Source organism: Gymnogyps californianus, chromosome 7 (genome assembly GCF_018139145.2).
Source record: "Gymnogyps californianus isolate 813 chromosome 7, ASM1813914v2, whole genome shotgun sequence".
NCBI lineage: Eukaryota > Metazoa > Chordata > Aves > Accipitriformes > Cathartidae > Gymnogyps > Gymnogyps californianus.
In genome coordinates, this window is record NC_059477.1 from 39,613,642 (window position 1) to 39,636,735 (window position 23,094).

At 38.5% G+C, this 23,094-nt stretch overlaps 1 protein-coding gene across 1 annotated transcript in view; it reads left to right on the forward strand.

Annotated features, from left to right (window-relative positions):
- Positions 1-23,094, forward strand: part of ARHGAP15 (Rho GTPase activating protein 15) — a 312,415-nt gene that overhangs the window by 241,268 nt on the left and 48,053 nt on the right. Inside the window, exon 11 of the mRNA XM_050899944.1 lies at positions 10,071-10,205. Within this exon, the coding sequence (XP_050755901.1) occupies positions 10,071-10,205 (135 nt within the window). The remainder of the gene's footprint in view (positions 1-10,070; positions 10,206-23,094) is intronic.

Genomic DNA, 23,094 nt, shown 5'->3' on the forward strand with positions numbered 1-23,094 from the left:
CTATTTGGTGGATGCACGAGAGGCTATGTCTCCTCCTTCCACGTGAGACTGCGAGGCGTGTGTGGGAAACGGAAAACATCATGCCACTGAGTCACCCGTATTTCATTGCACGCCTTCTCTGCCAAGGAGGAACCATAAACATTGCCAAGTGTGTTTACATGTGTCCCGGGGTATTTATGCATCTTCTGAGGCTCAGCAAGAGGAGGTATAGCTGCGCACGTGGGATTGCATGTGGCAGGGTGGATGGAGTTATTTTTTTAAGTCCACACTGGCCTTGAAATGTCAACTTTTTGGTTAAAAAGACCTAGGCAAGGTCTCAAATGTTTCTGCGTACGCAGCTCTTAATTCCACCGGTCATGCAATTACATGTACTTCATGAACACAGGTTTGATCATAAACTTCGGGCTTCTGTATTTTCAAAAGCATCATATTCCTCAAACAAAAGCCATTTTCATTGTCACAAAAGTTTCAGTGTTTGTAAGCAGGCACTGTACAAGAGAAGCTAAAATGCGCAGACTAACCCACGTCTGGGTCAGGACATACTCCAGTATCTGATTCTCAGCTGGTGTGGCTTCGGAGCGGACGTCGTTCTGAAGTTGATGAATTTGTATGAAAAAATTACACTTACCGAAAATCTTCCCTATTCAGGGTAACATGTAATTCTCAAAATGCATAAAAATATTTGAAAATTCATGTTATTATTAGCACTATTATTATCAAAGGACATTTCGTTAACATTTGAAAGTCCTTCAGTGCACTTGAAGATATATTTGTTTTAGCAACTTATATAATCCCCTCCCGTTTAAAGTTTTGTTTTAAACACATACAATTATCATCTCATATGCCCTGATTCAGTAAGCACTTAGAAGCATTCCTATCTTTAACAGCATAGCTAGTCCCGCTAATATCCAGGGAATGGAATTAGAGCTTCAGATATTAGCAAAAAGTAATGCAAATGTGAATTAAGCAACATGGTTTTGAAGTAAGTTGACTGAGGACTTTTTATTTCTTAGACTGAATGCGAAAGTTTGACCGAAAAAAAAAATCAAAGCAAGCATTACTGATATTAATAATTATTAAAAAAGTATATAAAGTTGAATATTTTAGGCTGGTAACTAGAAGGCATTAGGCACTGAAATAACCTTCCAGTAAGGATAGTGAAGAAAAATCTTAACAGTTTTTAGGCAGAACCATCAGCAGAAATATAACATATGTAGACATATATACATATATATATATGGACATCTAGAATAAGAATAGTAGTATTGTTGGGTTTTAGCATGTAAGTCACATTAATTAAAATAGATGAAGTTACCTGCATTGGAGAATATGACTATTTCCAAGCTAAGGAGTCATTTGGATGTATCAAATTTATAATCGTACCTTTGCCTTTCCTAACGTGACTTTCCGTACAGACAAGCCTTCATCTACTGTGGGACTGCACTACTGAAACCCCTTACTGCCTCATGTCTGTGCGGGAACCTACATGACATGAAGTGATATTCTCTTTCCTGTAGTGTCACACATCATATAGTTGATAACAAATTGTCGTGTTAGGTAACAATTTCAGCTAAAATTTCATGAACTGAACTAGGGGAGATGAAGCATGAGGTATTCCTACGACCCAAACACAGGCCTGAGTTCTCTGGCTTGTGTTTTTCAAGACAACTCGCTTTATTGCTAATAGAGAAAATAAGTAATGCCTAAAGGCAAGGTGCAAGTATTAAAGTGCTAGTTTGAAAGTATTTAACAAAACTGTCCTTTCTTTTTGAATAACTTGAATAAAGTGTCTAAATGACCTCTTCCTAACCAGAAGAGAATATAGAGAAGAAATTAAGCTTTATTGGTAAATTAAAGCCCAAATCCCATGGTTGATGAGAGATATGGTCCGTTTGAAATAGTTACAGTTTCAGACTTTCTCTTCTACAATCAGCGGGTGGAGACCAACATAATCCAATTAATTGTAATTCCCTTTTGTGGCACTGGTACAGTGGTGAATGATATAGTAAGTCCATTGAAGTCTTATCTTTGGTCAGATAATCCAAATGGATTCATATTATGAAACAGTCCTTTATAAAAGTTCTGATGAACAGAAGTGTTTTGACTTTAGTGAACCAAAAGATAACTTCTATACAAAATAAAATGTTTTGTCCTTGACATTTACAGAGCTTGTATATACCTGATTTCATGTAAGAATACTTCTTTCAGCTGGTCTATTTCAAAGAGCCCTTTCATTAAACAAAAAATCCAGAATTTGTTCTCTGGACATCCTACAAACCAGTGTGTGAGAACAAAGATTTACACGTACGGGTAATCTTTATTTTTGTAAATAGTCCCATTAACATAAATGTGATTACAGAGATGAGGAATATATGAATAACATTTTGAGAATTGTTTGAATTTCTATTTTTCTAATAAAACAATAAACTAATATTTCATTGATAATCCTCATAACTGTAAACAAATCATATATGTATGTTCCTTTTCAGTATTGCAAGTGGACTAGGGGAATTGCCTAATTTTAGCTTAAGCTTTGATCTATTTACATTTGGAAGTCATTTACATAAAGGAAGTCATCATGATCTTTATTGTTTTGTTAATTATTTCCTTTGATTATTGAAACTCACTTACTGAGGCACAAGCTTATTGTTAGTGGGGTCAGCCCCAATAATATATTTGGCTATGTGCAATAAGTAAGGATTGGGTGGTATTCTTGTTTTTCGAATTGTTTTCGTACGGACCCTTTCAGTTTAACAATCACTGCAGACAGGACTGATTTAACGCATCAGTAGTCTGATCCAGTGCTACACATTTTGTATTTCTCCTTTCCTTTAAAGTTGTCCATAGCGAGCCCACATTACGGCAGGAGTGTTTTCACTTGTAGCATGTTGAAATCTCGTATTTACTGAAGGATACTGAGATACCATTTGTGGGACACAACACACTAGACCATATATTGAGGTCAGATCTTTTCAGAGTGTCTCAAAAATACTTTTCTCCCTCTTTTTTCCCCCCTTAAATTGTCTGGTTGAAATTTAATACAAAGAATTTTTTACCCTTTGGGGTGCATTACATATGAAATAATTTATGACCCATGAATCACAAGAAGGCAGTGAATTAGGTTTCAGATAAGTCTGCCAAATATTGCAAAACATTGTGTACAGATTTTTGGACTATGAAAAGGCTTTTGACAAGAATGGAAATAGAAGCAGTGTTAGAAACAGCAAGAAGGGGAAGAACAGAAGAGCTATATGACAGAATCCTAACGCACTCTGAATTAGTAGTACAATTAAAAAGATACAAATATGAACATATTTTTGAAGTATGAAAATGGGACAGAGAGTCATTGTCCAATTCCTCCCTGTATTAGATCTTGAGAGTCTTCAATTTATTTAAAACATAGATTTGTGGACGCTGATACACACAATTCTGATAAAAGACCTGTCTGTAAATGGGGGAAAAAAAAGAAAAAACCTCTAAAATTAGATTGCAGAGAAGGTTACTGGAGAGCAATTACACAATAAAAAAATGTTAATAACAGATTTCAAGTTGGAAGGGAGATATTTACCTTGACTAATGTATGTATACACAACATATGACTAAGTGAGGAAGATCAAGTCGAAAGCAGAATTCAGAATGGACTTTTGCCTTTGAATAGTAAAAAGTATCATGAAAAGTAAGTTCCTGATCTCGGCAAATATTTGATGTTTGTGTTCTGCAGTCTTGGGTACATGAAACAGAAATACTAACATCCACCTGGAAAATGGAATAAAATCCATTAGCTGGCACAGAGGAATGAGAAACTCCTTAGTCTGGTTCAGAATAAAGAGGGACGAATAAACAGAAAGCAAAACAAAATAAAGTGTGCATTAACTACTAAGAAGAAGCTGAAGTTACTGCTCAAAAACGAGGTACAGAGAATTAGATAGAGGACAGAATCTTACCACTGTAAGACAAATGTAATTTTCACTCAGCATAGCAATTTAATTTCTATGGGTTGCAGAACATCTGCCAAGCCCCTTCCTTGTGCTCAGGCAACCTTGGCGCTCCGAGGCTGAGAAACCTCCACACCGTGGGAGGGTATGAGCCGGGTGGGTATTCCTCCGTGCTCTTTCCTTGTCCCTTTCTTTAAACCCTTGGGGGCATCTGAGTATTTCTTTGACCCTGAAGGAAGGAATAATTTGGCCCTGCAGGTTTCGGTTGCTCAGGCTATGTGTGCCTGCTCCTACTCTTTGTTAACAAGTCACCTCCGAGCGAGTCTCACCCAAGTGTGTTGATCTGGAGATAGGTGGTCTATTTATTCTTAGGGAGCTTTCAGCTGCATTTTGAGGGGAAATATTCTACATTTAAAATCACTCTTTTTCCCATACAGAATAGTTGATTCAGCTAAATTTAATGAATTTTAAAAATACTTGTAATTATAATCCTGTTACAGTAATTATTGCTTCAAATCACAATGATAGAATACACTAAGTCAAAACAAATATCGCTGTCATCTAACCCTGCAGCAGGTATTGGCAGTGAATGATGGATAAGAGCATCTTAGCGATGATATCTGTTTCTGGCTACCAAAAGGATTCTCCTTTCAGTACCACTGTATATTTTTATGCTTCCAGTTTCAAACAGCAACCGATAGCATAGAAATTTCCCCGATGCAATGGCGTCGCTAGCTGACCACTTTTCTAAACCTTTGAACTACTCTGCATGCTTTCATGATGTACCATTTCTGAACTTCTCAAATGTACTGGATCTTTTTCACAGAAACAATGAGATAGTTCATCCCTCTCTTGCTCTGTGGACTTCTGTGGAACTATGTGAAGATGAATATGACCCAGTGTGCCCAAGTACAGAAATCTTTGGTTTTTCTGACACAGATTGAGATTTAAGTTAGCAGTACTTGGTTGTTCCAGCATGCCCCCAGGTCAGCGAACCGTCGTTTCACAGAACTGGAATAAACAGTACTCTGGATGCACATAGAGATGGTCTGCTTTTTAACTTAAGTTGCTCAGTAATTTGCGCCTGGGCTCCATGGAAATGGGCGCTCCAATAATAAACAAATGCTCAGGCATTATAACATCCTGGCTTAAATTTTCTGTTAAAAAGGCATGCCATGTTCCTCTAGCAGAGAAGGAGTAATGTATGCAAGCTTTCTTTTGCTGACTATATCCTTGATAATTCATCAATGGTATCATTGGATGGATTCAGCAGAAGCTGCTTAGAAATACTTCATATACAAAATTTAGTGATTTGCTTAGCTGACATTTTCTTTGATTTGTTTAAACACTCTTGGAAGTGAAGGACCATGCACTCGAGTGCAGGCAGGACAGTGGACCTCCCAAACCTAGCAAGGGAGAGAGGAAGAAAATTTATTTAGCTGGGAAAGAACTCACAAAAATCTGGCTGAATGAGGAAAGTACTGCTTTGCATGAGTTGAGGCTTCTGCTGTACTATTTAATCAAAGTTCAAGGGACTGCATGCAGTTTGGAGGGTGTATGTAAAATGCAATGTCAGGACAGGATTTACTGGCAGGGGAGGAAGCTTAAGCATCATGTGCCACATCGCCAAGGGGTGAGCTCTTTGTCATATGATGAGCAAGAGCCTTCACCACCTCACAGCATCCCATTGCTGTCATGTCTCCGGACATCTCTGCGCTCTATTACTGCTCTAAATTGAGTGCGATCCCTTTGAAAGAAGCTGTTTGCCCCAAGAAGGCTGCTATGTCTCTGCACTAGAGATCAGAGAAGCTGTGGCTTGTAAAATGCAGGTCCAGCTACCGAACACACATACCATTCAGTGTACAAATTAATATTTGTGCTGTCAGTCATGAGAACAGCCCTCAAGAAGGGATTTAGTGGAGTGTGCTGATACAAGTGAAGAACTTCTGCTTGAGTCTGCTCTTTCTTTTTTTTCCTATTGAAGACCATGAATGACCAGCATATTATTTTTGAAAAATATAACACTTAAAAAAAAAAGGGGGGGGGGGGGAAGGGGGGGAAAGAGGTGTCTTCAATTTTGAGAAATAAGAGGAATGACACTGGACAGTTTGTCTTTTCCTAGTATGTGCAAGAGGAATTTTCTTTTCCTCTTTCAACCACAGGACTCTGTTTTGGATCTCTCACTAGTAAACCACCTATTGGGATGAGTGAGTCCAGCAAGTTTCCCAAGCTTTCAGTCAACTAGGAATGCATTGTGCACACCCAGCTCTTCTGCAAAGATTTTGATGTGCGGGAAATTGTATGCATCAGTTAACAGCGATGTGCAGGACTTTCTCCAGGGGAGATCTCCCTCGGCATATGCGCTGGCCCCTGGGATGGAGACTCCAGTGCTCTGAGGTTTCACACGCTGGAGCTGGGGCTTGGTTGAACCCTGAATGCCAAAAGTTTATAGGGGAGTATAGAGGTGGCAGCTGGTGTGTTTGAGTGCCCGCCATGCAGGGCATTGCCATCCCAATGCTGCCGTGTGCAGCCGGGGAAACGAAGAAAAAGGCAGGGATGTTAGCAAACGGATTACAGTATGAGACCCCATCAGACACGTCTCACCAAAGTCTGTAGAAAGTTTTTTGAGGGCATGACCTCCATAGCAGACCAGGCGCTGCTAGTTGTGTTTGCAGGAATTGCTTTCCACGTGATTTGGGGTCGTCCACGAGACCACTTGCAGGAATACATAATACCCAAAGTGAAGCAGGACTTCTGAACGTGGTGCTCTGGGATTTAATCGCAGTATGGGCAAAAGAGTATACGGCTGGGAAAAGACTTGTATAAATTATCTTGAAAGAAAAATGAATGAGCAGTGCTCTCAAATGACTGTATTTTGCTCCTAGAGACTAGTCTACATACCAGGCAGGGCATGTGGTTAGAGGAACCACATCCATTTTCTTTCGAAACTGAGCTCTCTGTACTGCCTTGGTTGATTTTCATATTTTCTTTTTTTTTTTTGTCTTTAGCTGATCTTTCCATAGATTACCTTCTTCCTTTTTGAACAAGGATAACCTTATGATGGTATGCTTAAACCAAAGCTGAACTGTTTGGTTCTACTGCAGACATTGCAAGTGCCATTAAAAATGTGTATTGCTGAAAAGACTGATTTACTAAGAATAATAACACAGTAAAACACACATTCCCTTCACAAATGTATTGGATATCGATTTTTTTTAACTAATAACCTTGACAAGTGCCCTCACTATTTTTTTTTTCCTTAATGTGGACTTTATATTTTCAGCCCGAGTATTAGCATAAATTTTATGGGATTTTCTGGGCATATTTGTGTCTGTATCTAAGATATATGATATCAACTGGCAGTGATGGTTGAACTAATCAAATACTACTGACAAGTTAAAGCAAATTTTTAGGACTGTGAGATTTTGAGCATCTTCCCAGATACAGTATCTCCTGACTGAAAGCAGTCCTTGACTGTCAAGTTTAAATACCAGATTTGGGACTTAATCTTTATGTAAGCAAAACACCCCAATAAGAAATATGTCTGAGTAAAGCCAAAAAGTCAGGTCCTCCCCTTAAACCTAGCCTGAAATGCATGTGTGTGTTTGTTTATGGCCCTATCGCCATGGTATGTGAGCGATTCCAACCAGTGGGAACCAAATGAGAGTCTTATACTGAATGGACTTCTATTTTCTTTTTGATTTTTTTTTGACTTGGCATTTGTTCCTCCTAGCAAACATTTTTAAAAACTCTCTTATTGCTAGAGGGAAAATTGACACCCTTTGCTTTCACGATGATACATTCCTAACACGTTTCCTTGAAGAGCTGGAAATGGTGCAAAAATCTGGTAAGATAAGTCTCTATAAAGCCTTAGAAGTCAAGCATTCCACTTTAGACATTTAAGACAAATGCATGGCAAAAACAAGTTGTTTTTTTTTTAAGGTTTCTACTTAAAGTTCTGTGCCAAAGCTACAGTACTTATACATTTTCTAAATGTGTTTTAAGCAATAAGTTGTACAACATTTTTAGAACATGTGTTAAGCTATTTCTCTAAGAATGAAGCTCTTAACAAAACATAAGCACTCTGCATGAGATCTTAGCAGCAAAGTGCTTAAAAGATAAAGTAAGAATTGGTACCATGGGAAGAACACCAGCTGTAGAGCACACAGGTCCATTATGAGAAGTATGGTAGTGGGTAGGGAGAAAATGATTTAATCAGGAGTAAAACCAATTTTATTATAAGGGCACGCAGGGGGTGTGGCACCATAGTGAGAGGGACATTTCAAAATATCTGACAGATTTCAACAATGTGAAAACCCACCCTGTTCTTTAAAGTGACAGTAAACCCCATCAGGTCTCTCTTTTTGATGCTATTGTTAACAGTTGACTGTTTAAAGCTGGCCTGCTAAGATGCTGTCGATCTAGTTCAATAGTGTGTGGCAAAATAAAAGGCTAATTGTTGAAATACGATCAATCAAATATGATCTCAGAGTCTAAAGAAGATCCCCTCTGGTAACTCATTTGAGATCAAATCATTACTTTTATGATTGAGGTAATTCAATGGGAGGGAGAAAAAAAAAAAAAAAAAGAGGCTTGAAACCAAAGAAGCAAGCAAGACAACTAAATGAAATGCACAAGTCTGCCTTTGTTCCAGCTTTGTCTCACGTTACTCCAAGTTAAGGAATTGGGTCCATTCCTTTATTTGTGTACATTTCCTGAATCCAGAAATTCAGAAAGCATTTAATAACATTTATTAAATAAAAGTTGAAAGACAACTCCATTTTGAATAAGATTTTCTGTCCAAAAGTAAACTCTATAGTGAGAAAACTATTGCATTATAGTACCAGGGATCTGGAGTTGTGGGTGTCCATGTGTCTCCAATAACTTTACCATTTTGTTTAACAACAGTTCAATAAAAAGGCTGCTCTTGAAGCCAGCTGAATTGCTAAACATGAAATTTCAGTGACATTTAGTAAAACATTTCAGGATTATGTTGCTTCAAATTAAATTTGTTCAGTAGTTTTCATGGTTGGCCCCCGATTTGCATTCAGACTGAAATTTTCTAAAAAAGAGAATCCTAGCACATGTGAAAAAAAGTGAACTCCATTTTTGGAGTAACAGAACTTGGAGAAAGTGAGTGTCATTTTAATTTAGACTAATAAGAATTTGCACTTTCCTAGAGTTTTATATGGATTATGATCTCACTGTTTATTATGTTCTAACAGCATCACACTACTAGAATTAAAAAGAAAAAACAAAACCAAAGAAAAATAGAGTAATCATCCAATCTTGTTTTATTTTTATTAGAAACTCTATTTTAGCATTTAGTTTCTTTTATATTTAAATTCCTTCGCTCAGTCAAGCTTCAAAAGAAAACATTTTTTTTGTTTGCAAAACAGTTTTGTGAGCACTTGTGGTTTGTCTTTAGTGTGTTATCGTTTTTGACAGCTTTGCATAGCCTAGGTAGGCCAACAGGGGTCTGTCTAATATTGTTGCTGGGCAAATCTTCCTCCCAGAGATGAAAACCAAACAAAATATTTTTGAAGCAGTAAGAAGGAATTAATATCCTTTCTCTCACAGTACCCTATTCCTTGCTGACATTACATTCAGGCAAAAAAAGGAGAAAAGCGTTACCCATTATTCCCTTGTACATAGCAAGGCTAACACATGTAAAGCAATAACTCATTTTCTATTGCCATGTTTAGCATATGTCTCCTGTTGGCTCAGCAAGGCCTTTAGGCCGGTCCCTTGAGCCGGCCATCGTTGGCAACTCTTAGCCCCTCAGCCTCAAAACCAAATAGCTTTGAATCATGTTGAGCTGTGATGCTAATTTTCATACTGATGCATTATGGGAATAAATGTATCTGACATACTGTGTCAATGGTACTGTCTCTTTGTGTCTCTTGTTTTTTGTTAGCTGCATTCCTACAGATGGTATTCCATTGAAAATGTTCTCTTCCTACAAAAAAAAAAAAAAAAAAAGGAAAAAAAAAAACCACGCACAGCACCAAACCTCTAGGTGCAGAAGGCTGTTAACGGTTGCTGATGATAGTAGGCAAACATTAACATAATAATTAGTGTCTTGTAATTGTTTCATTAAAACCAGTTGTTCCATTTCTCCTCGTGTTTTCCCAGAAGAGAAGCTGAATTTGGACGACAGCCAGTGGGAGGACATCCACGTTGTCACCGGAGCACTCAAGATGTTTTTCAGAGAGCTGCCTGAGCCGCTGTTCCCATACTGCTTCTTTGAACAGTTTGTGGAGGCGATAAGTAAGTACATCAGATACAGTAGAAGCTAGTGAAATAGCCTGTTATATAAAAATAATAATAAACTTAAAAATAGAAGAACAGAGGCATCTCAAATCTGACTTACCTTCCATTATCCGTGATCCTGTCTTTTTATTGTTTTTGACTGCCTTTTATCTCCTACAGCATTTAGTTATTTAACTGGAGAAAAAATATCAAATTATTGATCTATAAATTTTGTATATACGATTTAACTGTAGTGCCTAAAATGGTTTAGGAAAGGAATTAAAATGCGTATGTATTCAAAATATGCTAGGCTGATAATCCATATATCCCCAAACACAAGAGAGAGACTAGTAATTGTGAATCATGTTAGAAGGGGTTGTCTTTATGTAAATCAGAATGAAATGTGTGTGTTTTGTTCCACAAGGTTGCAGACTCTTGCCTTGCGGTGATCACAAAAAGAATGTAAAAACATTCATGTTCTCATTTTCATATCTACCTTTGCTTTATTTTTTTTTAAAGTTGGCAGGCATCAAAAGTATTTTCAAAGTCCGGGGCATTTATTTTGTTGCATGTCTTTCTGGTTTGTGTGCTGCAAACCCTCTCTGTATTTAATATATGCAGGTGCATTTTGTAAAACTGTGTCGGCTTGGAAAAACTTGACTAAAAAACAGAGCGATTTGGGGGTTTACTCCCGTTGGAAAGGGGGGGAAGAAGGATGGCTTAAAGGGAAAAAGCCTAGTAGGAGATTAATTAAAGATCCAATAGAGAAAAATCTCTAGGAAAAAAGCAAACCCAATAAAGTACTTAGAGATCTGTTTTGCTGAATGATGGGCATGCATATTTGCCATTACTGTTAATGAGAGCTGTGTGTGCACATGCGCAGCTGTCAGAGAATATGAAACCCTTAATGTATGGCTCACTTTAATTTTATATTCATAAGAGTCTTTAGTTCAACTAAAGCTTTTCAAGACCCAGCATCAGATATAATGAGGTTAAATACATCTCACAAGATCCTTCCCTTCTCGGTTATTTAGAGATGCAGTGCAGTTAAATGCACAATGTAAAGAAATGCATTACCTGAAAGTTTACTCTCAGCAGCTCACTTTCTTCTGCTTTCAAAGGAAACTAGATGGAGGACATTATCTCTCGAGTTTAAGTTCCCATTGCACAGTCTCTGCAGTGCTAAGAGGGGAAACACAATAAAGAATTTCTTACTGTTCAGCTTCAGTTTCTGCAATGCATTGGGATAAGATGCTCACTGAAGCACCAGCACTTGAACATGCCCTTCAGGTGGTTCTCCATCCGCCTGCTGTGTCCTCTTGGAAAGGAGGAGATGCAGTGCCTTAAGCGGATGCAGTCAGTTCACGGGGCACAGCCTGGCGTGCCATTCACATCTCTTCTTATGCACCTTATTCTGCAGTTGAGTGTTTAATACCTATCCTCTACCATTATTGCTTTCTCTTCCTGATAATCCACCATCATCATACTGGTCTTCTGGGGCTAAATATAGTCTTCCTCCCCCTTATCGCTACTTTTCATTGCCTTTTCGTGTACGCTTTGGCTTGAGCAAACACTATCGTATTCTGAAGAATATTATCAGGACGCCACGATCTCATCCTTTGTGCTGCCTTCTGCTCTCATCCTCTCTGCTAGTGACCAAGTCAGGGCAATTTGAAATCTTTTGGTGGGCCGGTGGGGAGGTTTTTCGTAGTAAAAATAACAGGTAACCGGTAATAGGCTTGCGAATTAAGAGTTTGAAAGCATGTCGGGAAGAGACTGTCTACTAAAACATTAATATTTATGAGTGAGAAATTAATGTCCCTTTCTGCTATTTGAACTATTATTAATTCTTATTATGATTTTGAGAGCCATTATACACATTGATAGGCTAATGAACAGTCATTTATAGAGGGATTTTAAGACAGTCTATTCCTAGGAAGAAAATGCTAGCACTTTAAGACATGCTTCACACTATTTCAAAACCCTCATTCTTGTTGCTTGCTTTACTGCACATCAGGGTGATTTCTACCTAATCCAACCGTCTAAAGTAACCTACGATTTCCAATCGATCTTCTCTTTATTTGGCCTTTAGTGCCATAGTATCTACAAATCCGCATTCTTACCAACTCTACTTAAAAAATGTTTATTAACAACAATTAGGTGTTTTCAGTGTTTTTGGAGCTCTTCGGTATGTTAATAGTCCTGAGGCAAAGTAAAAAATCTCTTTTCTTCAATATCATTTCCATTGCAGCTGATTCTTTGGCTACTTTGTGCTAATTACTCTGCCTGGTCAGTACCGAGCTGCCAGAAAATTTCCCTTCTTCTTCAGGTTGCTGTGAAAAAGAGGCTCTTGTATCTCTGTCGTTTGTGTCCATTCTTCAGAAACGGGAATTATTAGCATGCAGGGCGTGGGTGTGCAGTACAGTTAGAAGGAGTACTTAATAATGCCAGAAATAAACCAACCTGATGGCGGCTAGGAAAAAGGTAATTAGGACACATTCCCACACTGCCATGATGATTATATCCTTGGTCCGGCACTGAGCACCCCTTCGTCAGAGACATACTCTTGGTAAGTAAGAAGAAGTGTATCTGTAGTAGGTAGTAACAAGTTACCAATAATATTTCTTGGGGATTTAGTCATTTAGCTAGAAGTTTCAGGAGGAATGAGTACCCAAGAGGTGCCATGGACTCCTTATGCTGATGCTGTTTTAAAGATTATGTGAAAAAATTCATAGCAAGCTTAGTATTACTTTTCCTGGATGATGCCATTTTAGTTAACATCTCTATTATGTGCATGGGAACAAAATCTTACAGTACTGTGTATTGGGCAAAGCGCTTGCTCCCCACCTTCAGTTTCCCCTATAAATAACTTTAGATACGGCTATAATATTAGAACAATTTAGATATGACCAGAATATTAGAAGATAATTCAGGGCATTATAGAATCTCAGTATTCTGCTTGCCAGGCTGAAGCTGGATAATTACTGTCCATATAGCTTATATTGGAGAATTTATAAATGATAAATGGAAGGCCACAAGACCTCTGACCTAATACTAATTTTGTTTCTTAGGATTTGGAAAGCAGTTTTTTTCAAGGACTTTGTCTAGTATATTACTGGCAAGTCATTTTGTGGTATTTCGGATGAAATATGCACTTCTAAAGTGTGCCCAAATGCTGCTATGAAGTCAGGTTCAGCCACACTTAAATTACTTAGCACCGCAAATAGTTCTATTGATTTTCTGGAAGATCAACAGACGTGGTTCAACAGATTGTCTGCAAGTAAAATTGTGCTTCATGTGAGTAAGGTGGTAGAAGTGCCAATAACTGAAACACTTAATCACCTTATTTACAGAATTCAACCCGCATGGCCATACAAACTTATGCCAGGACTTCAGCCACTGAAACAAAAAAAATCTGCCCCCAAAATCTGTTAAGAAATATTAGCAGGTAAATGTGTTAGTTGATTATAAATCTTTATTTTCATTGAACTAGTTTTCTTGAAAGGTCTCAGGCAGAAGGCATGGAAAAAAAGAAATTTGTCTACTACAGTCTTCTGTGCAATGATGGCTGATATCCACAGCAGAGGAAATATTCAAATACCGACTAGTCCTTCCAGATCTTTTCAGCTGGAGAAAGCTGTATAGACTGTGCATCTGTATAGACAGTGCATCTGTCCAACTGCAGTTACAAAAAACCCCCACTGATATTCCACAAAGGAAAATTCCACCCAGTTTCCAAAGCTGCAACATCTGTCTCTGGTTTGGAAGGCTTGAGTTCAGTTCTTTGATTTTCTCTGCAACAGGTTGGAAAGATTACTACATTGGAAAGATTTTTTCAATGAGGTCTAGTGATTATGCCTTCATTTCAGTTCCTTATCTCTAATATGAATTTAATAGGTGTCACGTAAGTACTGTAGATAAATAGGTGATTTATTGTTTAAAATGCACACACAGAGACAGATATATAAATATGTATATACTCTAAACAGAAATCCTTTTGACAGAATTATGATTCTTCCACAGACGCTTTTCTGAATGAAGGTATCTGTTACTGCTGTGGGTTTCCCACTTAAGGCAGATGAACACAGGAATGAGATTAATAAAAATGTAGCGTTGCAAAATCTGACTTGCAGGCTTTCAAGTGGAAACCAAAATCTAATATGAGATATCTCAGGCCTCAGTATGAGGAGCAGAAAACATGGGATCCACATCAGCCACCAAGTCCCTGGAGAAGGGACAGTATTTGGAGGGCACCAGAGCTACTTAGCATACGTAGCTTAGGTCCTGGCAATTCCCCACAGAATCAAGCCTTCCCAGACACTTACATAAAGTAATCCTCCATCGCTGGAGCTCAAGCTTTTCAGCCCTGGCAGAAAAGGAAGCATTTCTCTGCATGGGGAGAAGTAGAGCCATAGGCACCTAAAGTTCTTCGAAGGCCACAGTCGCAGCATCTAATTAGCTTATTCACCTTCAGGGATAGATGGCAGCTGAATAAGGTTTTTCAGAATTATAATGGTGAATTTAAGTGCCTAGACACTAGCTAAGGTCCACATTAGATACTCATATAATTTTTGTTTTTTCAAGATCTGGATTTTTTTTTTTTTGATTGCTCTGATAGACCATTAACACTTTTTTCAACTGATTTCACACATATCCTTTCGATATATCAGTTAGGGTCTTCTGATGCATGCTAAGCAGAATTCACAATGTCGTTCCTATCAATCCTATAATGTTATGTGTTACCCTACTATATGGAAACTGAAGACGGTTATTTAGCATCTTACACACGATAGAGTTTTATAACTTTTTGGGGGTTTGAAAGATGTTAGATAAAAAATTTATTATAGTTTTGCTGGAATGAGATACTGGTCTTTACTGGTCTTGTCTGACAAAATCTATGATGATAACATAGCAAAGCAATAAATTCTTCTCTCATGAGAATGATTGACTTTTTTTAAACCCACAAAAGCTAGCAGTGCTATCAGTAGTTGCCAGTCCTCTTGATGTTGGTCAGTTGTCTTCATCTCCAGGATGGCTGACATCAGTAAAAAGGTTTTCTCTGAGCTTGGGCTCTCGTCCTGCTTCAGAAAGGTCCCCCCAAGAACCCACTGCCTGTGTGGCTCGAGACAACATGTTGCAGAAACTCACATCTATCTGGGCAATGATCAGGCTTCGGTCTTCAGCAGGCCATAGCAAATTTTGCACTGAATAATGCAACTGTTGAGGAGTTTGCACAGAAGCTGTCTGCACCAAAATCAGGCAAAAAACTGTGTCAGGAGGCAATAAACAAATCTAGTCATCACTACATAATCATGATCGAAGAACTGAGTTAGATTGGTTGAAAACATTGTGTAGCATGGACCTGCTCTGAACTACTATGCAGTGTTATGAAAATAGTAGCTGGGAAACAAAAAGGAAGTAAATACATTCATTTATTCTGACAGTCATAACATCCTTGTATCATCTTGGTGCAAAGTTACAAAAGATGTCTAAAGAGATTTTCAAAAGACATCTAAAGAAACCTTACTCAAGGCTTACAAAGAACAAGGCTCAAGGCCAACTCGTCTTGGAAAGACAAGTCAGCATATTGCACTGTAAGAAATCCATGACAGTCTCTTAACATCATCACGTAATAGGTTCCTGAGAAACCAAATCTTATCAGTCTCTGGCATTATGCAAATTTCTGTCATAATCTCAATCTGTGGGCTTCGAGTCCTAATCAAACTGCCTTCAGATTCACAGTTGGCGAGCCTCCTATTGAAATTGTTTTCCTATCCTCCATTTACTTGTCCAAGGAAGTTTTGGGGCTTGGCATGGCATCAGAAAGCCTCAATTTCATGTGAACATGGTGATTTATAAACAAATCCAAGGTCACCACAATATATCTCACATAATAAATCATAATTAATACCTTTTGGGCCAAATCTAAGTATCAGAAGGCAGTAGAAATCCACAAACTAAACTTTAACAGAACAAAAAATATATAGAAACAAGAAGTATTCAAAAGTTGAGGTGCAGCTCTTTAAAAGATTTCTTAAAAAAAGGAATGATTTTGTGGGTAGTGTAATCTCAGGGATATCCATCCGTATATATATATGAATATGTGTATGGTATATGTGTAGGCATATGTATTCTCCCAAGCACAATAACACTAGCAATAATAACAACAGCTCATTCAGAAAGTGGTACTAGGTATTTTCACCAAAGATTGAGAACTATTAAATCCATTTTAGAAAGCTTTTTGAAACCTTATCTGGAAAGCTGTGTGAAATTCTGATTCAAGAATGATTAACTGATACTGGAATAGAAAGAAAAAACCCTCACATTTTAGAAGAGATGCTAAGATGATATAGGACACAGAGAGACTAGAAGAGAAGGCTTCTAATCTATAGGTGTTTAACAAAATACAGACAAAAAGTGTATATGATCACCATGAGTTAAACCAATAAGTAAAAAAAATAGATGAGAAAGTGCAGTTTAACCTAAAGAACTGTGTTCCACAAGAGAGGCGTATGAACTGGCTACAAATATATTTAAGCTGTAACATTCCCAACTATTGTAGCTACCATATTCTAGCACAGTCTCCACTCAAATTCGAGGCAGTAAGAAAGCGTACCTCCACTGAAGATGTAAATGGAGGCTGTCATATTTGCAATAGCAGCCAACTGGTAACTAAGGAGGTTCATTCCAGGCTTTTTGTTCCCAGGAGGTGTCAAGGAACAATATGCCCCAGTAACCTCCTAGTTCTCTTTCAATGACCTTCCCTTCACAGTTGCAAACTCTTTCTGCTCAACAGCATTTTTAAATAGATCTTTCCAGGTCTGGAAGCAACTGTTTTAGGAAAAAAAAAATAAAATTGCAGGGCATGTCTATGAATAGATTTTTTCTTTTGAGGTGGAGAATAGCCCAACATGTTCAGAAATAAAGGGCATTGAAAAGAAAATTAGTGGGTAAAACATTTCTTCCTATTTTTTTTTTTTGTTTAGAAAGTTTTAATTAAGTTGTTAGAAGGGAAATGAAAAGAAAATCTACACGTGAAGGTTTAGCTCCTCTGCAGGGCTTTGCTCTGTGAAGGAAGCCCAGGTAGCACCTGTCCATAGGGAGCCTGATTCTAGATTGACTTTGGTTTTTTTTTCCTAAACATGAGCACCTGCCTTTAAAACAAGATATGTTGTGATATTTATTAATCATTTTCTTCTGTTTACACACAATTCTGTTCGGCTACAAAGAGCACTTCATAAAACTCTTAGATGTGCGCTGAAATAACATTTTAACTAGTTCCCCCCCCCAATGAACTTTACCTAACGCAGTGTTCCAGTGACACCATCAAATCAGTTAATTTACCTTTTGAGGAGAAGAGGAGAAGCTGAAGAACCTCACTGAAAGGGTTACACCAGTGATGAAAATTGCCTTAGTATTAAAGGAACAGAAAAACTGTATAATTTGGTCTTATAAATATGGTGGAGGCTTTACAATTATCATCAAAGGAAATGTAAAAGTTTTAAAAGATTTTGTACTTGGATTTTGCTGTCATGCAAAAGTTTGCACAGGAGGGATATATTCTACCCCAGCTTAGTCCTTTTTGTTATTATAGTTATAATTTTTTTAGCATAGTAGAAATTTTATTGCTGATGCCTGGCCTGTCTCTTAACTCATGCTAATTATATTCATAATTAAATGTTAAACAAGAATTGACTAGGCCAACTGGCTTGCACAGGTGTTTGTGATATGAATGGTTTAATGCTTACACAATAAATTATTGGATACAAATCTGCAGTAATCTGCTCAGTGAGGACCTTTTTCAAGAACTTTGCTCTACATGGTAGGTCCAGCACAGCGCTTTGAAGCCAGGACTTCCAAATAGCACTTACTAGACAACATTAGGTCAAAACTGTGACTTGTCCTCGATTGCACAAGCACTAACAAGGCTGAAAGTTTTTTTCTGGGCTCTTACCTGCCGTGGGACACAGGTGTTCAAAGAATTAATGTTTGTGGGGAGCTGGAGAAGTCATTGGATGCATGGTGGAAATGTCATCTGGGAAGCAGCATGCTTCACTTCAATTTGCAAAAAAGTTGTTTATATTTGTAACTGATTAATCGCTGGGGCTCCAGTAACTCTCTGTTAGCTTACGGCGACTGCTGGTTGACAGAGTGTGGAATCAAAATCTTGCAAATGGAAAAAGACATGGGTTTCAGTTTCCTCCTCTTCTACTTACTTTTTGGGCATGGAAAATAGTGTACTTGTGTAATTTAAACTTGATCTGTGGTTAAAAGACTCTTTTCGTAGGGGAAAGAAAGGGCAGAAGCAAGAAGCAAGCCAACTTGAGAGTTCATATGTGGGTTAGCATAAGAGAAACTCATAGAGAAAATCAAGCAGGAGAGAATGGTAAAAGAGAAGACAAAGAGAAACTGAAAAATCCGAGCAGCAACATTGGCAGAAAAGAGGAGGAAAAAGAGAGAGAAGGAGCTCTTCAGTGACTGTGACAAGATCTCTGTAACCTGGAGTGTTTGAGGGTGGCAGGGGGAGAGGAACTTCTCATGAAGGTTATCTGGAGCTCTTGACAAAGTGAGAATTGGCACTCTGGATTTGAGGGGAAAAATGTTTCATCAGGCTTGTGAGTGAAGCTTCCACTCGGGGAAAGTAATAACAGGAGGAGAAGCAGCCTATAATGCCCCAGTTACACAATTTCAGAGGTGCAAAAATGGAAGAGATGAGGGGTGGGAAAGTGGGAAGAGAAAACCAGGAAGCGGGAAAAGAAGAACCTTCAAGAACAAGAGAAGGGGATGCTGGAAGTCATCACCTGCAGTGCTGTGCTGTCTTCCTTCTCCCTGCAGCTTCTTACCATCTAAAAGTTGTTACCTTCCCCAAATAAGAGTAACACCACACGTCTCTGTGTGGTGGCACGTTGGATCTGAACCAGCAAAGAATAGCATGATAATGTCTTAGTGAAAAAAGATGACAACTGAGTTGTTCTCTGGTCCTTGTCACATAGACCTGGACTAGTACACTATTTGAAGATCTAGACTACTACAGCTGTAGTATTCAGAGTAGGCACTAACTTTATGGAGTACTTTTGTGCATCCTAAATACTTCAAGCAGCTTAGGCCCCTGGTAAATTTAAGCTGTGTTCATTTATACCAGTCCTTCAAGGAACTACTACCTCCCTCAGGGCTCTCCAGCACCAGTGTGCTCCGACCACACTGCCCGAACGCTCCTGACATCAGACTCTTCATTTGGAAGTTTCTCCACCAGATTGTGCAACTTTGTAGGTCCTCAAGTTCTGGCAGGTAAAACCAGCCATAAAACCTGCCTTAATATGGACCGTTACCTTGCAGTTTTATAAAATGATGAAAAGCACCGTGGCGTCAGGGAAGGCTCTTTGTAACTTCAGACAAGGCTCCTGATAGTAATGCATTAAATGAGCTAGAAGAAAATGCATAACTTCAGCCTTTACACTTAGGACCATGACAAACCTTTGGGTGAGAATCTGATAGAAGTAAAATTAAGTAATACAGACCCTGCTTTAACTGTACCTTTATCACCTGAGAGCAGTAATCAGTCAGAAAGGAGTTACAACAGCTCATTTTTTTTCTGGAAAAGTTCTAGAAATGGTCTGAAAACGGCATGGAAAAGGAAAAAAGAACTTAAATGTTCTAAAAATTCCACAAAGTAGGCAGGCACAGGATCAAGTCATGAATGGTCAAAAAAATATCCTCACGGTTTACCATAATAGCACACATACAGGATTGGAAAAGAAAAATGCCACGTTGCTAAAGGGCGTGATAAAACACAATAATATGACTAGAATAATAACAATAGCTCTGTTTGCAGAATACTCACTGACGATAGAGAATTTCAGAGGAAAGTTAAGTCACAGGTTGAAATCAGGCACAGATTTTCCAGGGTGGAAGTCTAAGGTCCCCTTCCCTGAAAGCATCGCCTCGTGGCATTGCTTGACACAGGCCTGGCTTCCCAACATCATCGCTTTGAGCGGATCTGTGTCTGCCACGGGAAGTGCGATTGCAAACTGAAATACTTTGGAAAAGTAATGATGTCTAAATGTGAGGATAGGCTTGTGTTCGTACCAAGGCTGGGCCAGAGTTCAAAGTTAATAGGATTTATAATGTCTCTTGAGGGACACAAATTGTGAAAAAGTAGTGCTGGAAAACAGGGTAATGTGGCTGCGGAAAAGCATCTTTAGCAGCTGTAGTACACCAGCTGTACCAGATAACAGCTAAAAAGAGAAGTCAAGTAAAGTAAGAAATAGTGTGGGAATGGAAGCAATGAGTAGTGCTGCACATCCTCCTCCTAAACGGATGTCAGGGAGGGTGCAGCCCCGAGGCAACCTATTGCACAAGAAACTCATTGAACAAAACTTTTAAGGATGCTTCCTTGGATGAAGAAATATTTCTGCAATCCACTGCCTTGTGTTTGTAGTACAGGTATTGAATTTGCAATGCCCACAAATTTAAAATAAAATGCAATTTCTCTTGCTTCCCAGAGAGTCAAACTGCTCCCTTTGACTCCCTTCTATATAAAATTCATTAGCCTGTTAACCCGTTTGACTATTGTTACATTTTGGCCAAAGCACTAATGCTTTAACTGCCTGGGAAGGTAGTATATCACACACATAACCTTGCTAAGATCAGGAGCACAATCTAATTCACCAACAGCTCATGGTCTGACTCATTCACTGGTAAACACTTGTGAGTGACAGCGTTGCACCGGGAAAAAAAAAAAATTGCAAGCCAGGCATAAAAACTCTTCACCTAGGTTTGCTTAGATGGTTAGAAAATCAAACTGTGTGTTAATCACTCATACAAAATGTACGATCTGAAGCGACCAGAAAGGTGGGACTCTCAAAGGTTTTAGAAACCTAAACTGTGACTGAGAACTGGAGATCTGCTTAAGCTCATATTAAATACCTGGTGTTTGTAACTCATTATCAGGAGAGCCCCGGCGAACAAACGAAATATTTTCCAAGCTGGCACTGCTATAGTGTCATGTAAAGGGCAACAGCTGCACATATAGAGAAACCGTGAGGTGAGCAGTGACCGGGACCAAAACCCAACCTAAATTGCACTGTATATCTTCTCGCCACACTCCCACAGGTGACATTGAAAGTAAAGAGGGACAGGGAGGAAATTGCCCTGGTACCTACACAGGGTGCCTACTCATAAGGAGGGCAAATAAAGAGAGTGCCCAAGCTGCAACAACTTCTTTCTTCTTTTTCTCTTTCTTTTTCTCTTTCTCTTTCTTTTTCTTTTCTCCTTTTTCTTTTTCTTTTTCTTTTTCTTTTTCTTTTTCTTTTTCTTTTTCTTTTTCTTTTTCTAACAAAAACAAAATGGGAGAAGCAGGAAGGGTTGCCTGGCAGGCAGGTTTATATATGCTTCTGCAGCTCTAGCCCTGGGATATCAAGTGCCACTTCTAGAATAGCCTTTTCCTTGGCTCGTGTTTGATTTGCATCTGTATGTTCACATGCAGCCAGAACTAACCTATGCTCTCTGTAGCTGAGGTCGTTGCTTGTTTTTCTTTACACCACAGCTCAGGACATCTGATGAGGCTACATTCCTACTTGCAAGCTTAAGTGTACTAACATTTAAAAAAAAATTAGCCCGCCGTGTGGATATAAATTCTCCACAGAGAAGTATCAAAACCTTGATGAGAGTAACCACTTTAGGAGATGTTAGTAGAATTTGATCCAAGATCTGCGGTTTTGCTTTGAAGCATTAGCCGTCCTTTAGTTCAGATGGTATTCGTGAATCACTGCCTCAAAAAAGGGGTCTTTTGGCACATGCTTTAGGCTGATGACAGGCAAAATGAAGTAGATTCTGTCTCAGAAATCTCCAAAAATAATCTTAGGTTTGACATAACACACCATGTCATGAAGTGATATAAGCCACATAAGCACAAAGCAGGCTTTAAATTTAAAGAAGAATAATCCTATTTTCAGATTTCCATCTTTCCTACTTTCCATCAATTTGGATAACAAATATCTGATGCAGAATATAGGCAGTAGGCTGTTAATGCTGAGATCCCTTAAAACCTGCTATTCCTGGTAGGTAGTAACTGTGGTAGCCTGCTTTCTACCTCTGCTATCTGATAGTTGCTCAGACTATCCACACACACACGCAGATCAAGCATGCACACATGCACTAAAGATTTCTATCTGGAAATAAAGGTCTGGGTTTTTACTGTCTTTAACCCCTCAGCACCAGTGATCTAGAGTTCCCGATGCTAAAGAGTGATGCGAAATGCATTAATGCTTAGCACTGGGAAATCCCAACTCCTGGTGCCAAGAGGTTCATAAATATAGTAATGAAACCTCTTGACTCAAAGTGAGCACTATTTAACAGAACAAGCATGAACAGCCTTTAGGAGATTTTGCAGCTGGATTTGTTCCACTGTGTCAGAGCTGAACCTCCATGACAGTAGTTTTAAAAACTGTGCGTGGCTAAAAAAGAGAGTTTAAGGAAACCAGGCAGCCAAAAATTGCAAGAAATTAAACAAATCTGTGGAAAGGAAAAGTAAATACACCGCTGTATCACATACCAGAAAAACAGGCATCAAGAATCCCCAAGTATGAATTCAGTGACAGATGTCAAGGTCTTTGGGAAGTGTCCACCAAGCTTTATTTTGCACATGTTCCTGAACAACTAAAACGAGTACTTTATGTGATAATTTACTAGCAAATCAGTATCAATAAATCAGAATCATGTAAGCAGTCATGTTTATTATATCCTTGTTGCTTAATATTCATGATAGTAATTTATTTTTATAGTACAGTTTCACTGTTATCTCCTCCATTGCTGTAACTTTGAGTCAAGCAAGCTGCAGAAGTAGAAGGTCAGGTAACCCTTTGAAGGCTGTAAAAGTTCATGCACTTGGAATTTGCCTGGTTAGGTT